The sequence below is a fragment of the Takifugu flavidus genome, chromosome 2, assembly GCF_003711565.1.
Source record: "Takifugu flavidus isolate HTHZ2018 chromosome 2, ASM371156v2, whole genome shotgun sequence".
In the NCBI taxonomy this organism is placed as follows: domain Eukaryota; kingdom Metazoa; phylum Chordata; class Actinopteri; order Tetraodontiformes; family Tetraodontidae; genus Takifugu; species Takifugu flavidus.
Window position 1 is genome coordinate 18,141,184 of NC_079521.1, and position 16,655 is coordinate 18,157,838.

At 47.7% G+C, this 16,655-nt stretch overlaps 1 protein-coding gene across 1 annotated transcript; it reads left to right on the forward strand.

Moving 5' to 3' along the window:
- Nucleotides 1-7,414: 7,414 nt before the first annotated feature.
- On the forward strand, nt 7,415-16,655 carry LOC130521706 (calretinin-like). The gene is made up of 11 exons (XM_057025445.1): nt 7,415-7,601; nt 11,216-11,298; nt 11,395-11,484; nt 11,621-11,701; nt 12,583-12,639; nt 13,047-13,124; nt 13,365-13,420; nt 13,524-13,563; nt 15,358-15,411; nt 15,958-16,029; nt 16,140-16,655. Exons 1-11 carry the CDS (start codon nt 7,508-7,510, stop codon nt 16,254-16,256), a joined length of 822 nt encoding a protein of 273 aa, XP_056881425.1. The 5' UTR covers nt 7,415-7,507; the 3' UTR covers nt 16,257-16,655.

A 16,655-nucleotide genomic window follows, 5' to 3' on the forward strand; every position in this document is an offset into this window, starting at 1 on the left:
CTGATCTGAATCTGTTGTACACTTGAGTATTGAAGCGGCGTTGTGGCTCCTGTAGTTTTAAACCTTATAGTAAACCCACTTAGAATGAGAAAAGTTGGATCATTTCATGAAACTACACCGATGCATAATCTTTCTTGATTAATATGTGGCTTTACACCTTATAGAGGGTCTGAAACAGCATGTGCCAGAGCTGACAGTTAACAGGAACAGAAGGTTGGCTGTTCTGTTACAGCTCAGGTGTGATGAAAAGAACGGGAAAGGCAAAATACTCTCGCATCACTTCCAAGATGAGCCTCGCCACTTGTTCTGCCGTCCGCAGAGAAACGATGTTGACAGATCAGGTGAAGTGAAACTCTCATTATAAACAAGAAGGAAAAAAAGCAGAGCCAGGAATAAAGCGGAGCCGTGTGGTCCCTGCAGAGCAGGACGCGCTCGGCAGAGGAATCCAGCTCAGTCGCTCATGTCTCGCTGATATCTGAGAGGAACTCTTCTTGTTAGTTACGCTTTGTAGCTGCAGTCGCTATTCTGTAGCAAATAAACGGACTCTGCAGGAGAAAACATCTCCAGATGACAAACGGAGGATTTGGAGTTGATTTCTTTTGTGTGTTCTTGACTCCAACGCGCTTGTGAACACAAATAAATCTGTTCCAGACGCTAATTTAAATAATCTTCAGTATTAAAATGACACTTTTTTGTTTAGCAGCGCTTCTGTCTGTGGTGGCTGCTAAAAATGCACGAGAAGAAAGAGTCCCTGGAGACAGCCCTTTTATTTGTTCACCCTGCGTTGCTATAGTAACGCCAAGGTGTAACTTTCTTTTTTCTACCTCGCTGCTGTATTGTCACCGATGAGCCGTTTTTTTGTTGGAGAGAATTGACGTGTTTGTTCACGTTAAAAGTCCCAGATTCCACGACACGACCTTCTAAAGCGATAATGAGGGAACTGAGCACAACACGGTTGAGGAGGACTTCCTGTGTGATGGTGGTGATGGTAACAATAAAAATGTTGGGTGGCGTCCCAGCGACGCCATCATTGGGGAGTCGTCGTTATCTTGCTTAAACGACGTCATTTGGAGCCATTTTTACGCCGACCCCGATGCTGTCGGCCAATGTTTAAGTGTTGTAACTAATTACAGCGAAACTAATGAGGAACATTTCCACCTCCGTGAGCCTGATCATTATGGGGGGCGGGGCCTGTTCTCTCACCGCGGGCTAATTGTGATGTGTCGGCCTCTCTTTGAAGAAAGTCCCTCCGTTACGAGACGCTAAAAGTGCCTTTTCAGAAATCCCAGAAAGTAATCGAAACACAGTCATCTGTGATAAAAAGCGTTTCTGTGCCGGCTGCTTTGAGGGAAAAGTGCGTCGTTTTGCACGACAGTGGTGACAGTAACGTCTCAGTTCTAAACAATGGGAGACGGAGGATGAAACCAACAGCAGCCACGGGCCACATCTGCTCCCTGTCGCAGCGAGGCTGCAGCCATGCAGAGGAGCCGCTCCCCCTCCCCGCAGCTGTTGTCTGTCTCACTGATGAAGGATGGATCATCTCAGCTCAGAGAGAAGCAATCAATCAGTCCGACCGTGCCGTACAAAGAACATCCTGATCGACACTTTCTTTAGGATTCCAGTTATGACCCAGAAACAATGTTAAAAGAAAGCAGCAGCGATTTCTCTATTAGTGGCTGAAGTTTGACAGGAAGCCTCTGTAAGCTGCTGTGAGGCGTTGCTGATAGTGAGCGCTCTGTTTCATTAGAAAAAGTGGGAGCGGAGAGATGAAGAAGAGATAAGAAGAAAAACTGTGTATGTGTGTGTGTGTGTGTGTGTGTGGGGGGGGGGGAGTCAGCTGTTGACTTAAAATACAGAAGATAAATGCATTCAGGCGGCCAGCGTCTAGGGCTGATAGGGCCGGCAGAGATAACCATGTGCTGTACAGAGTGTTATATAGCTTATATTAATCCTCCGCTGCAACACTTTTTTTTTGTAGTGTGAATTAAAAGTGAATTTCAGGCGATTCACATGAAGCCACGTGTGTTTACTGAGGTTGTGTTCGTCTGTGGGGGGAAATTAAAACCTCGGTGAGGGAGTTAGGGGGGATTTGTTGTCACAGATCTTTCAAAATGGAAGGTGTATTCCACCCGTAAACAACTGCAACCAATTAACCTTTGACGCCCGGGTAGAATTAGAGTGTCGATCCCTGTCGATGTGTGGAAATATCGCACTTTAGTTCCTGTTCTAATGACCGGTTTTATGGATTGAATATGTAAATCATGCTGGATGTTCTGGGATTTATTGCCGAGGCACAATGGTCTTTGGGTTTCAGTTCTTAAAATGCTAATCAGCCCAACATTCTCTCCGTATGGAGCGTTTTTTTTTTTTTCCTTCTTTTTGATCATCTGAGCAGCGAGAAGGCAGCAGGAAACGCCGGCACGTGTGCTGTTGGCGTGATGGCGCCGAGGACGAGACGCCGTGCTGAGAAAAGCCTATCCAGCTCTGCCGGATAATGAAAAGTCAAATGGATTGGATTTACTACATCTTAATTTGTGGCTTTATTAGCATTTGTGCTGCACTCAGGGGTGAAAATACAGCTATTGACACATTTGATGCTAATGCTGGACTCGAGCGTCCATTTAACCATAAAACAGAGCGAAACATTAAGATCGACGGCTGAGCTCTGTTGAGAGAAACTTGTAGCTTCGCTTTCTAGCGACCGCTGCACCGATTTATGGTTACGAATGGCATCACCAAACAAGATGGCCGCCAATGGAAGGTCACTGGCCTCCCTTTCATACAACGGGAACGCGTCAGCTCTCGTATCCTCATCAAATCCTTTTCAGACCAACAGAGGAAATAATTTCACTGACTTTATTGTCGTCTCTGCGTCCAAACTATCTGTAAAATGACCGTTGGCGGTTGTTTGTCTCACTTTGAGGCACATGGGAGGACCGACTGCTAACCTACTGTGTATATGCTACAGGTATAACCTGGACAGATGTGGGGGTATGGTGCACAGATCAGGCTTCAGGGACACTTGTTGTTGATGTTATTCCATACGGACACACACACACACACACACACACACACACACACACACACACACACACACACACCACACACACACACACACACACACACACACACACACACACACACACACACACACACACTGGGATTGCTTTGCTCCGTAGGTGGATGTATTTATGCAGCTTTCTGCGTATGCAGAGCTGCAGGACTGGTCAGGCTCCAGTACATTTGTTCATGGAGGAATGTCAGCACCTTGATCTACAGCAGCGAGTCGAGTCATTGCGTTCAGCCCCTTGTGTAAATTTGTGCACGAGGGGCCGCTTCTCTCCTAATGACAACTTGTGGGCACATTCAGTCTTAATGTATCTTTAATGGTTCTTGTTGCAGGTGTATTCAGCAACGCACCCCCCCCCAACAAAACTAAAACAAACTCTTGAAGCGTGTAGAGCCTCTGTGAATACGCGGAGCCTTGGAGACACAGTTGCTTCTGGTCTGTATTTTGCTCCTTGCAGCAATAATGTTTCAGAGCCCACTGTTGCATCATGCGGACATCTTGTCTCCGGTGATGTTATTATCAATGATGGGGTTGTTTTTCCAGTTGAGAAAGTTGTGTTCCCTGGGGTTCCGGTCTATTAATTGTTCCCCTGTGGGTGCAGGGAAAAAAAATGTTGCCCGTCTCTGCGAACTGGAGCGGGTATTGTGAGTCTGTGCCTACTTCCTGCCTCATCTGTGAGATGGCATTATGGATCACATTTGGTTCCCACTGAGTGAGTTGAGCTGGTTTAATGCAGGACGCCGCGCTGTGGCGGCACCCAGATCCTTAAATGATGGAGCGGCGGAGTTTATCTGATGCCGTGAGCAGCTGGGAAACTTATCGAGATCTCCCATGTACTGTAAACCGAAAATTGGTTTCTGCTTTCTCTATTGTCAGCGCCTGACGGCTCCTATCTCTGACGGTGGTCCCCATTATGCAGCTGATAAGACGTGCTGATTATGTCGATGAGGCAACCTGTCACTCTAATTTACACAAATCACACCATCCCACTCTGACTTCTGCTCCACCACATTTCTGCTGGAGCAAATGTCACCGCCTGTCAAAGGCAGACCCCCCTAATTTAATCTACATGCACCCTTCCACACAAATAATCTCCCTCCGTGATATCCATCCATAGCAACAGGACGTACACGACGTGTCTCCGAGCGTGTGGCCAGAGCAGCATCACCGAGGTGCCGTTTGTTAGTGAACACTGTCCATAAAAGCTGCGTGAGCTGCACGCTGGTCAGAGTTTGGGCTTCATGTTGGCTCACCTTTTCAAGCACGGTGCTCGGGGGGGGGGGGGGGGGGGGGGGATAAATGGCCACTTGGGTCAGCGTACTTTGGGCCACGGAGGCTTCGTGCGACAGTCTGGCCGTTGAAGAGGATGCTGGTTTTCTCCCGGTGACGTGCGCAGTGATGAATGCGTCGCCTCGTTGTAAAGCTGCCGCCGTCAGCATGCAAATCAGCCATGCATGCAGGATCGCTGCAGTAACCTGAGAGGAGAGGCCCGGGGCAAATGCGGATGGGCCCTTTCTGAAAAAAAAAAGAAAAAAGATTGCTCTATTAATGCCTCCTGCATCGAGTTACCCTCATCCTTCAGGGTGAGTGTTGGTGACATTTACAGGCCCTTTATACTCTCTGTTATTTTAAAAATAAATCTTATTAGATCGAGTGAAAATACAGGATAGAGCCCAAGTCAAATCCTCTCGAGCGCCCCCTGCTGGTGGACTGCAGTAATTGAACAAATCCATCCTCTGCTGTTGTTTCAGGTGAGACCAGAGGAAAATAGAAACCGCTCCATCGGTGCTCATTTCACACAACTGTCGGGAGCTCTTCACGTAGACGTCTTTCATATCATATCTGGCTTATAACGAACTGTTAACGAACCTACATCTGCTCGTTGTTCGGCAGCAGCACGAAGCAGAAACTCGGTTTAACCACCTCCGGTTTGCTTCTGTCTTCCATCCAGCTTCAGGTTTCCATTGAAGAAAACACTATTTGCACAAATTCCACTTTTCAACCTTTGATAAGCTGAGCAGTCTGTGAAATAATTGTTATATTGTGCATAGTTTAGGTCGTTTGATCAGAAATTATCACAGGTGGATAAAAACATCTCAAATGGATCAAGGGAAATGGGAGAATTGTCAAAGTTGCAGCTTAAGTTAAACTAAACAATAAAAAAAGAGAGTCTGTTTTTTTTGACTGCACCGTCAGTATTGCAGTTTAAAAAAGCCCTGCATGCGTTTCTGGAAGTCATTCAGGCTGCAGAGGACGGCTCTTTATGGGTTCACTGCATTAAGAATTGACTTTGGATGTCAGCTGAAGGAGGCTCCGAGCCAACGTTGACTTGGCCGCCAAGAAAAAACAAATTATCCTGACACTCAATAAAATTATAATACCACACATCCCTCATAAAGCTGTGTGATTGCTCTAAGATCACATAGCAGAGAAGGCCAGGTTCCACAACACCTCGTGGAGCAAACCTGCCTTCCTGCCACCCGTGTTCAACAGTGTAGTTGAAACTCTAACATTGACCTTTTCTCCATGCTGTCGAGCATCCAGCACCCAGATTTAGACATTGAGCCAATCCGAGTCGTCACCTTGTTGTTTCAGGTGTGAATGGACAGTTAGTGAGTAGAAAAGGTGCTGCTGAGGAAATATCTGTTATGGATGAGGCAGATGAGCTGAAACAGCAGCAGCAGCAGCCACTCGGGGTAATTAGCATCAATAACTGAAGCTACGTTATCCTGGTACGTTATCAGCCTTCATTTCCACCTGCTGCCCTTCGTTCAGTTTCTCTCTTGTTTTTACTTCCATTATTATTGTTCCTGCTCCGTTTTCTCCCCAAGTTATTTTCATTTGATTCTAATTAGCCGCAGGAAGCCACCTTCATCCACGTCTAAATTATGACACTTTGAATGCAACATCAACAGAATCGTCGCGCGTTATCTGCAAGTGTGTAATAACTAGCGTGTAAAACCGGTAATTACAGCCTTTCTAACTGGCCAGAATATGGCTGCAAGCTGTTTTCTAACTCACTTATGCCTTCCTTAATTATCCTCTTCATCACTTTCTAGTCGCGTGTTTTCTCGATGGCAGAGGCTCTTCAGGACGACCAGGTGGAGTTCTACAGAATTACTGCGTCTGTGTTAGCAGCACGGGATGTTACGAGCACACGTATTTACATTTACATGCCACTTTTTTATTCTAAACATGTTTGCCAGTTCATTACCCATCCTTTACTCTTCTATATTCCTCACTCATCCCTTCGTTTTTATCCCGGCCCTTCACCTCTTTGACTCCGAGCTCTAAAAAACCCGCTTATATTCTCTTATCGGTCAGTTTTGGCTTAACAGTGGAAAGTTCTATAAATAGCTTAGCGTTTTTTTTAAATCCTTCTTTATGTATCACACACACACACACAACACACACACACACACACACACACACACACACTATTATCTTCCCTTTCAGGTCTTGTTTCCATCGTTCTTCTATGATCAGAAGCACAACTCGGCAGAGAGGAGATGAGTGTCTTCCTCTACTTCTTCTTTTTTGTCCCCTCTGTGTGAACCCTCTCCTCCCAACATCATTTAGTTTATGGGGACTTTATTGAGACGGTGATGCTGGGCAGTAGGTGGGGAAAATGAGAAAGAAATGGTGGGAGGAGTGCACGGGTCATCCTGCGGATTGAACAAAGGCAGGTCGCTGATTTAGTGGCCATGCAACCGCCGCATTGCTGCTGCCTGGATTTATGCCAAACCGGGGTTCGATTGGCCATGGAGACGGAGCGATCCACCGACATCTGTGGCCCAGGGAAGAATGATGGAGGGGGTGAGGGTGTGTGCGTGTGGGGGGGGGGGGGGGGGGGGGGGGGGGGGTGAACATTACAGCTACTGATGGAGCAACATCTGATGAAATACGAAGATCAGATGATTTGAGTGGAGATCAGGTCCATCCTGGATCACTGCACAGCTCCTGCGGGTTCGAGTCCCGCTCCTGCTTCACTGACCAAGCAGCTGGGAGGAAGTGACAGGGAGGCTGGAGGCTCTGTTTGGACCTACAGGAGCCAGTTGGTTGCCCCGCCGACGACTAAATTGATGTAAATTTCTTCTTGCAGGAAAAGCCGGATTGGGTGATGATGCTGCCATCAAAGCGTAATGATAACTCATGTGCAAAGCCCAGCAGAGCCTTCCTCTTCCTCCTCCTCCTCCTCTTCCTCCACCTCCTGTCATGGTGTCCCGATGTCGCTGCCTGCAGGCGTCTCCACACGTTGGACGCGCCCCCAAGTGGCGGGTAAGAGTAGCGCAAACGCCACTGGACGCGCGGGGGTGGGGGTGGGGGGTGTTTAAAAGCCTCAACCGACGAGGAGCTGCCCAGAACCAAGGAGCTCTGCACCGGGAAAAGTTTACCTCAAACTGTCACAGTCGACTGAAAGCAGGAAGCTCAGCAGAGATGGCAGCTCACGCACAGCAGCCGCCCCACCTGCACCTGGCCGAGCTCACCGCCACGCAGTTCATTGACATCTGGAAACATTTTGACGCTGATGGTGAGTGCGGGGCGTGCGGGACTCTCGCGAATATGTTACGGAGCTCAGTGTCATTATTGAGCCAGTCCTTTAATTAGTGCACGTGTGTTTTTGTCCATATGACATTACATCTGCAGACACTTAAGTTCTCTTCGTGAGCCGATTTTCTTTAACAAAATTATCAAAAGCCTCTAAGAAATATTACAGAAACGTATTTTAAAGAAATAAAATGTATATTTTTCTTCTTACAATTTGATTCTGTTGTCCATCGGCTTAATTTAAGTTGTGACTTTTGTGGGATTTGAACGTAAAAGGAAAAAATGAGTGAAAGGAGGGAAGAAATGTTGAGGGGAGAAAGAAAGTGATGGACGAGAAGAGTGAGTGGATGGATGCAGAAAGGAGGAGGAGAAAGAAGGTCTGAGGGAGGACAAGATTTAGGAGGTGTGTTTCCTCTCCTTTCACTTGACTTTGATGGGCGGAGCCTGTCGGGGCGCGTCCCCGCGGGCGCGCGCGCCTTTCTCGATGAATAAATTATGCAGCGAGATTGATGCAAAGTGCCTCCTCATGATTTAATACGGTGATGTCGAGGCTGAAAGTCTTCGCAGTGATGAAGATGATCTTTTTATGGACACTAATTGGTTGTTGGTGACTAATTAAGCAAAAGCACCAAACTGATGAAAAGGAAGCTCCACCCCCCCCCCCCCCCCCAGGTTTGCCATCATATTACGTAACATGTGAATGAGTGAAAAGTACCCCCATTAATGTTGCAGTGTGAACGTTTCATTCGTTCATTCCCTGTAAGATCCTCATGTATTGGTTCCTTTCAGGGTCTCTCTGGTTTTCTGTGCACGGAGACCCAGACGTGCACGTCTCTGCTTTGGTTTGAGGCCACACCTTTCATTTTTATTCAGAGACTGTAGTAAAGTAGTAGCAACCAGGCAGGGAAGCATCGACCCGCAGCCAAAGATTTAGAATCATCTCTTGGTTGTGTTCTCAGTTCTAATCAGTTTGTGTCTTTTTTCCATCGATTGGTTGTGTTACTGTGCTCGGACCTCTCCGACCCCAACAGTCTAAAGGGTCACCAGCATGTTCTCTAATATCTCTGATCTTCTCCGGCTTCACTGGTTTTCATGTTACAAATTGAAGGATTATGGTCGTTCTTTTCTATATTTTCTGAACCCATTCAGGAGAAAGCTTTGACCTTTCCTGCTAAACCCACGTTAAACCTCCTCGGATAAACTCAGGGTCTGAGTGACAGTCGAGCGTCAGTCAGGGAAACCCCCCCCCATGATCCCCCCCACGGACTGTTTTTATGTTAACAATGGCAGCAACCTCCACACCATATGATCCGAATTGTGTACAATTCCAAATCAGAGCAGCTCTTGTGAATCCTTGATGCAAATCCTTAATTTTATGACTTGAGCATAATCAGTATTTCAGTAATATTAAAGCCCCCCTGGATTCTGGAGGCCTGTCAGTAGTTGGAGCCACAGCTGCTGGTGTCTGGCTGGACTCAGGTCGTCCTCAGACCTTTCATAGCGGCTCCATCAGTGGGTGAGCTGATTGTTTTTTTACTGTTTTTAATCATGAATAGGAGAATTACAGAACAGCTGCCGCTAAGCAATTAGCCGCGGAGCTGTGGTCGACGGTGTTTTGGGGAGTGGACGGCTGCATCTGCTCATTGTGCAGAGATGTTTCTGACAGCTGAGGTTTTCCTTTCTGTGTGTGTGCAGCTGAGCTGTCTGTGCGCCCCACTGAAGAGAGTCCAGATGTTTCTGGGGAACTCATGACAAGTCACCAGCAACAAAGGCTCATTGGTTCTCTTTCAGTACGTTTTTAGCGATAAAGTCACGTCTGATGAAAACACTTCCTGCTTTAGGGTCTTCTGACGGAAGAAGTAAAGGTTTGCATGCAATTCCACAAATGTGTGATCCATCAGCCTTTTTTGGCAATATGCAGGTCCAGTAACTCAGCAGCTGAGGCGGTAAATCAGCTGCCAGGATATTAAAATGTTTGGGCCTTTCATTTTTCTGCTGCCTCCTTCATTTTCCCACCGACACCATCGCGATACTTTAAACCCACGAGGTTATTACAGCCTTGTTTGAGTTCCCCATTAACCTGTCAGCTCTGTGGTCTGCGGGTCAACATTACGCAATTTCACCTGAAGCAACGGCGATTTCCCAGTTATTCCGAGCACATTGACAGTAGCTGTGCGGAGCACAAGCAACCACAGAGCATAAAGGAAGTGTAGGATAAAGGAGCGCCACCACCCTGAGACGGTCACAGCCGCTCCACTGCAGCCTGTCGGGGGGGATTGATGTGTGCTGGCCTCGCTCTCCCGGGCCGTCCGTCTTGATCTCCGTTCTGCTGAACATCGTACCTCCAAAGAGTTATGGCTCAGTCAAAGATGCTAACTTCATAGAAGTGCACACTCCAGAAATGGCTCCGTGCATGCGTACACCTGCGTTTTATATAACTGGATGAAACCGGTTCTGATTGGTTGCCAAACTGGCAGAGATTTACTCAGGTAATCCGTTTTAGCTCGAGGGAATGAAATCACTCGTCTTGAAGAGGCCCATCAGACGTTATTAGGGACGAGATGCTGCTTTCCGGGTTCTCGTGGATCAGACGGTTCTAATTAGCGGAGCAGAGCAGCAGCTAAAAAGATCAGTTCCAAACCCACACGGTCCGCGTTCCTGTGGAAACGTGCACACACAGACATGTGTTTGAGTTGCTCCTCTCTGCCTCCCGATTGTAGCGGCTGACAGGCCGTCAACAACACACGCGTCTAAATTGAAATTGAATTACACGAAATGGTAAAAATCCATAATCCGTCTCCTTTGTTTGCCCCCATTACTGTTTTTCAATACAGCGTCAATAGGCCGTTACGCTGCTTCACGGCTTCTTCACAGTTTCTCGAGCAAAGCGCCGATTGTGTGATGCAGATGGGGGGGGGGGGGGGGGGGGGAATTGGAGGAAAGGGAATTAGATCAGTGGATTAAAGATTAGGGACAGATGAAAAGGGTGAACCTCAGTATTTATCAGGGCGGTTTCATTCTGAATTGGTTTACTTTTACCCTCCTGTTTTGTGGGATAAAGGTCAAAAAGACAGATGGGACTCCTTGTTGTTATTAAAAAGAAAGACTAATTTTGGCTCTCACGGGGAAACCAGCGAAGAGAACGACTGTATCGAGCGTCTTTCCCCGTTGTGCTGAAGTTTGGACCTCGACACGAGGAGGCAGCGCCCCAATAAGCATCAATCTGGCTGCCCACTTTAACTCTTTTAGACAAAACACTCATTAGACCACCCACACTTCAGCTGCATGGATCCCCTGTCTCCTCAATTTCCCCCGACCGCTGATAAATACCAATTTGGCGTGAGAGACACGGGGCTTTTTCAGCCTCTATTTCCTCCGGCTCCTTTTTCACAGTTGCGCAGAGATCCAGTAGCGTCGCCGATTTGCCATAAAAGCAAAAGCAAATACGTGCACAGGTGTGGACGCCGGTTGAACAGACGCACTTAAGGAGGATCCAAAAGTGATCCGCTGCGTCAGGTTTCCAAAAACATCATTCCCTGGCAAGCTAACACAAAACCTTCCCGTCGTACCAGCTCAGCTTCTCCGGTTTGTCCGCAGGAAACGGCTACATCGAAGGGAAGGAGCTGGAGAACTTCATCAGGGAGCTGGAGACTGCGAGGCGAGGAACAGCAGCCAGCGTGGTGAGCACCTTCATGAGCAGCTCACGTGCACGTCAGGGTCATTATTGTGCATTATTGTGTCTTAAATGCAAATGGGTTCATTTGATCTGCTTCCAGGATCCTTCGCACGCTGCATTCAAAGAAAAGATGAAGGAGTTCATGGCCAGCTTTGACAAAAACTCTGACGGCAGAATCGAGATGCTGGAGGTGGGAACTGATTTACTCCTCTTCTGTTTGGGACGCATCACCAGAGCTGGTTGCCAGCTGAAGTCAAACTGCCGTCATCTGTGCGCGAATCTCTGTGTAACAGTATTAATGTGTCTTCTTGTGCTTCCCGCTCCAGTTGGCTCAGCTTTTGCCCACAGAAGAAAACTTCCTGCTGTGTTTCAGAGAGTTTGTGGGATCCAGCTCTGAGTTTATGGCTGTAAGTTTGTGCTTCTTCAGTTGGTCAGATTATAAGATCTCACTCATCAGCACTGGGCTGGGAAAGAATGGGGGGGTTAAAAAATAGCGCCGCCCCTCTGATGAAGAAGGAAAACTACCCTGAGGCGCTAAATCAACCTCAGATCGCCTCAAACGGTAACTAATCCAGCATTTGCTTTTCTAGTCGGCACAAACGCGCTCATTCAGCCTCGGAGGTTTGCTGTCTTGCTCAAGGACGCTTCAGAACGTAGCCCCCCCCCCCCAAACAGGAGGACTGCTGGGTCTGCAGAGCCTCTGGGACACAACGCTCCGGGACTTCTGTTGCCTGTCTGCTGAGTAACGAAGACTAAACGTGTGGACTTTTCCAACCCTTCAGACACAGAAGCAGCTTTTGGTGCGAGCTCACCTTCCTGACTGTCAACATGCTGGCGGCAGATCAACAGCCATGTTTTAGTCGCCCCATTTTAACCACCTGGAAGGCCATCAGTGACCGCTCTCCTTCAGTTGCTGGAGTAACTAGTGAGGGAACAGTGTGGCATCAGGCATCTGCTCTTCTTTGGGGGGGGGGGGGGGGGGGGGTACCCACGGCTGGCAAACCCAGGCCAGTGTTGAGGGGGCGTTTTCAGCGATAGTACCATGTTCAAGCTGCTCTCTGTGGTGAAGCTATTCTCAGACCTCCATACATTATAAATGTAGCGCAGCTTTCTGCGGGATAACATCAGTGAGTGCTGGAGGCATTCAGGAGTCCGTCTCTGACAAATTCTATATTTACACCTCGTCAGAAGACGCAAAACCAGGTGCCAAACTGTGCTTTAATGTTTCCTATATGAAGCAGAAAAGATGGTTCATGGCCGTCGGTTCACTGTCACCTTTCTGCTTCAGGCCTGGCGGAAGTATGACTCTGACCGTAGCGGATACATCGAATCCAACGAGCTGAAGGTAAAACGTGACGTTCAAAAGTCTCTAACGTGGAAGGTAAATGTGGTTTGGCAGCAGAGCCGAAGCCCGGCCTGAGCAGGGACGGCAGCACTCATGAATTATCCACAATAACAATTTTAGACAGGAAGCCTTTATAAAAACAGGTTTACTTGAGTATTACATCATATTGTTTGTTCCGGTTGTAAAATAATAGATGCATTTATATGTAATTATTATTATTATCAACAGGTTTTTTTCCCCCTACACTAATATAAATGTCTCTTCTGATCATTTTACACTTTAAGATTATGAATGAAAATTCTCTCCGTGATGTGAAACACCCTAAAGTCTGCACATTAATAACATCTCAATTACTAAGTTAGTAACAGCATCTATCACCTCCTAATGACTTTTCTGCCTCTCCTCAGGGCTTCCTGTCAGACCTGCTGAAGAAGGCGAACAAGAGCTACGACGAGAAGAAGCTGCACGAGTACACGCAGACGATTGTGAGTCTCCTACAATTCTGAACCACAAATCCAGACTTCCGTGGAGAAATCCTCCAAAATGAAGCCCGAATGTAGATCGAACCCACACACTGAAGCACTTCATCGCCTCTAAAATAAGTAAATAATGTCTCCCAGGAAATCTGAACCAAAGGGCGGCCATTTTACTGCCTCATTGGAGGCGTTTTTAGCGTGTTTGTGTGTGAGTGTGAGTGTGACTGCTCTCTGTTGTGTATTTTCCAGCTGAGGATGTTTGATCTCAATGGCGACGGCAAGCTCGGCCTCTCTGAGATGGCGCGGTGAGATTCTAGCTGTTTCCTTTGCTTTTGTCTGGATGTACATTTGAACGCCGGTCTTAATTCATGCTGACGAGACGGCGTCCTCCCTGTCGTTGTGCCGCAGGCTTTTGCCAGTTCATGAAAATTTCCTGCTGAAGTTTGAGGTAAGATTCTGCTCTCATTGATTTTTGTGCACATCGACTGTAACAATTTAAAAGGTGTTCTTGTAACAGTCGTGTACAGCGGCAACAGTGTTGCTCAGCATTATCGGTTTGTCTACCGACGGACTCTGCAGACATCAACGCTGCGCTCTTGCTTCAGAGCATCGGGATTTAAATAATACTGGCTGCTGCTGCTGCTGCTGTAGCTGCTGCTGCTGTAGCTGCTGCTTGTAGCTGCTGCTGTGCTGTAGCTGCTGTAGCTGCTGCAGCTGTAGCTGCTGCTGCTGTACTGCTGCTGCTGCTGCTGCTGCTGCTGTAGCTGCTGCTGCTGTTGTAGCTGCTGCTGCTGCTGTGCTGCTGTAGCTGCTGCTGCTGTAGCTGCTGCTTGTAGCTGCTGCTGCTACTGCTACTGCTGTAGCTGCTGTAGCTGCTGCTGCTGCTGTAGCTGCTGCTGCTGCTGGTGTAGCTGCTGCTGCTGCTGTAGCTGCTGCTGCTGCTTGCTGTAGCTGCTGCTGCTGCTAGCTGCTGCTGCTGCTGTAGCTGCTGCTGCTAGCTGCTGCTGTAGCTGCTTGCTGCTGTAGCTGTAGCTGCTGCTGTAGCTGCTGCTGCTGCTACTGCTACTGCTGTAGCTGCTGCTGCTGTAGCTGTAGCTGCTGCTGTAGCTGCTGTAGCTGCTGCTGTAGCTGCTGTAGCTGCTGCTGCTGCTGTAGCTGCTGTAGCTGTAGCTGCTGCTGCTGTAGCTGCTGCTGCTGTGCTGCTGCTGCTGCTGTAGCTGCTGCTGCTGCTGTAGCTGCTGCTGTAGCTGCTGCTGCTGTAGCTGCTGCTGCTGTAGCTGCTGCTGCTGCTGTAGCTGCTGCTGTAGCTGCTGCTGTGCTGCTGCTGCTGTAGCTGCTGCTGCTGTAGCTGCTGCTGCTGTAGCTGCTGCTGTAGCTGCTGCTGTAGCTGCTGCTGCTGTAGCTGCTGCTGCTGCTGTGCTGCTGCTGTAGCTGCTGTAGCTGCTGCTGCTGCTGTAGCTGCTGCTGTAGCTGCTGCTGTGCTGCTGTAGCTGCTGTAGCTGCTGCTGCTGTAGCTGCTGCTGCTGTGTAGCTGCTGCTGTAGCTGTAGCTGCTGCTGCTGTAGCTGCTGCTGCTGCTGTAGCTGTAGCTGCTGCTGCTGTTGTAGCTGCTGCTGCTGCTGTAGCTGCAGCTGCTGCTGCTGTAGCTGCTGCTGCTGCTGTGCTGTAGCTGCTGCTGCTGCTGCTGTAGCTGCTGCTGCTGCTGCTGTAGCTGCTGGCTGTAGCTGCTGCTGTAGCTGCTGCTGCTGCTGTAGCTGCTGCTGTAGCTGCTGCTGCTGTAGCTGCTGCTGTAGCTGCTGTAGCTGCTGCTGTAGCTGCTGCTGTAGCTGCTGCTGTTACTGGATTAAATCAATTTGATAATTGAAAGCAAAGTCCTTTTAAAGTCATGGCTGCTTTCTAGTTCCACATCCAATATGAATATTACGGCTGTGCAACATCGGAGGTCTACAGATTAGGATTTCAGTGTCAAATGGGAAATAGAATGGGCCAAAACCATCATCTACACATCTGCTTGTACTTTGTCATGAATGTTCCCGTGCACACACGCCAGCTTGGGGGAGCAGATCAACAATTCCTTTGTAACAGAGGATTAGTTTGCTGATCTGGATTAACTCAACTGTAGTCCCAGTTATCATAATCTGCGTGGATTAATATCAATTCTGGATCTTCACTGCTTTCACCGCTCTCTAGAAATGTCCCAAGTTTCCAGTAATGTTTGTGCTTCCTCCTCTTTCTGTCTGCAGGGCATAAGACTCACGGTCAAAGAGTTTGACTCGCTCTTCACCTACTACGACAAGGTGACCAAATTATTTTCCGATGTGTCCACTTTCAGATAGGTCTACCGTAGCCGTGGCAACGGCTCTTGGGATGACAGTTGGCCATTCAGCCACTCTCACCCTGTAACTGGGATTAATTTGTGTAAAATGTTGTACAATTGTCAAGGAAGTGGATACTGGTATTGATTCATAGATGATGCGACTTTTGGTTATTTTTTGCAGCATTTAATTAGGACTCACATCTTTGCCGTTAAAGGATGATTTTAATACCCAGGGAGGCCTCTGGTTGGTGTGAAGGGGGAAAAAAGGAGCTAACACGTTCAAATTCACTTAAACATGACAACTGGAATGGTAAAAATCTAAAGCAAGTGTGTGTAAATCAAATTTTTGTGTTTTCTCCTCATATTCAGAGAAATGGTCGTTTTTCTTATCATAATAATCATTCAGCCACTGAAGCACTGACATTTACAGACACGGAACTGATAGCGAAGCTGTGGATCATTGAATTTCAACCCTTCCCAGATTATGTTTATGTCTTCTGTGACCTTTTGTGCCACCTCTCTCCAGGACGGTAATGGCTATATTGATGAGCAGGAGCTGGATGCACTGCTGAAGGACCTCTGTGACAAGAACAAAATGGTACCCAGCCTATTGATTGTTCTGTTCAGGTTACTTTTCTGATCGCCAAATATAGCAGCCTGATATCCGGCGTGCCTTCAGCCCATGTGTGCCTGTGTGGTTTCTCCCAGGATGTGGATTCGACAGGGCTGGCTGGGTACAAGGCGAGCATCATGGCTCTGTCTGACGGGGGGAAGCTGTACCGCACCGAGCTGGAGATCGTCCTGTGTCGAGACTCCGCTCTGTGACCGGCCTGCCGGAGACCACCCCGACGATGCTTCCATCCCTATTAACCCTGATATAATCCGGTGCATGTGTGACCCTTAACCCCCCCTACAACACCTCTAATGGAAGAAAAAAAGTGCTTCTGAGATCACAAAGTTTACTGCTTGGCCCTGCTGTTTTGGCTGTTTTCTTCTTTTTTTAAATATGCATTTGTATTTTTACATTTGGCTCAAATCTAGACTTTGCAGTTCATTTGTTATCACTAACAACTGTTTGTGTATTTTATTGATTTTATTTAGTTGAATAATATCCTGTTTTCAAGGCTTGAACTGTTCGATTAAATACAGTATATAAAGATAAAGACGAAACGTTCTAAAGATTGACCTGTTACTGAGGAATGAATAAATAAATATATCACAACA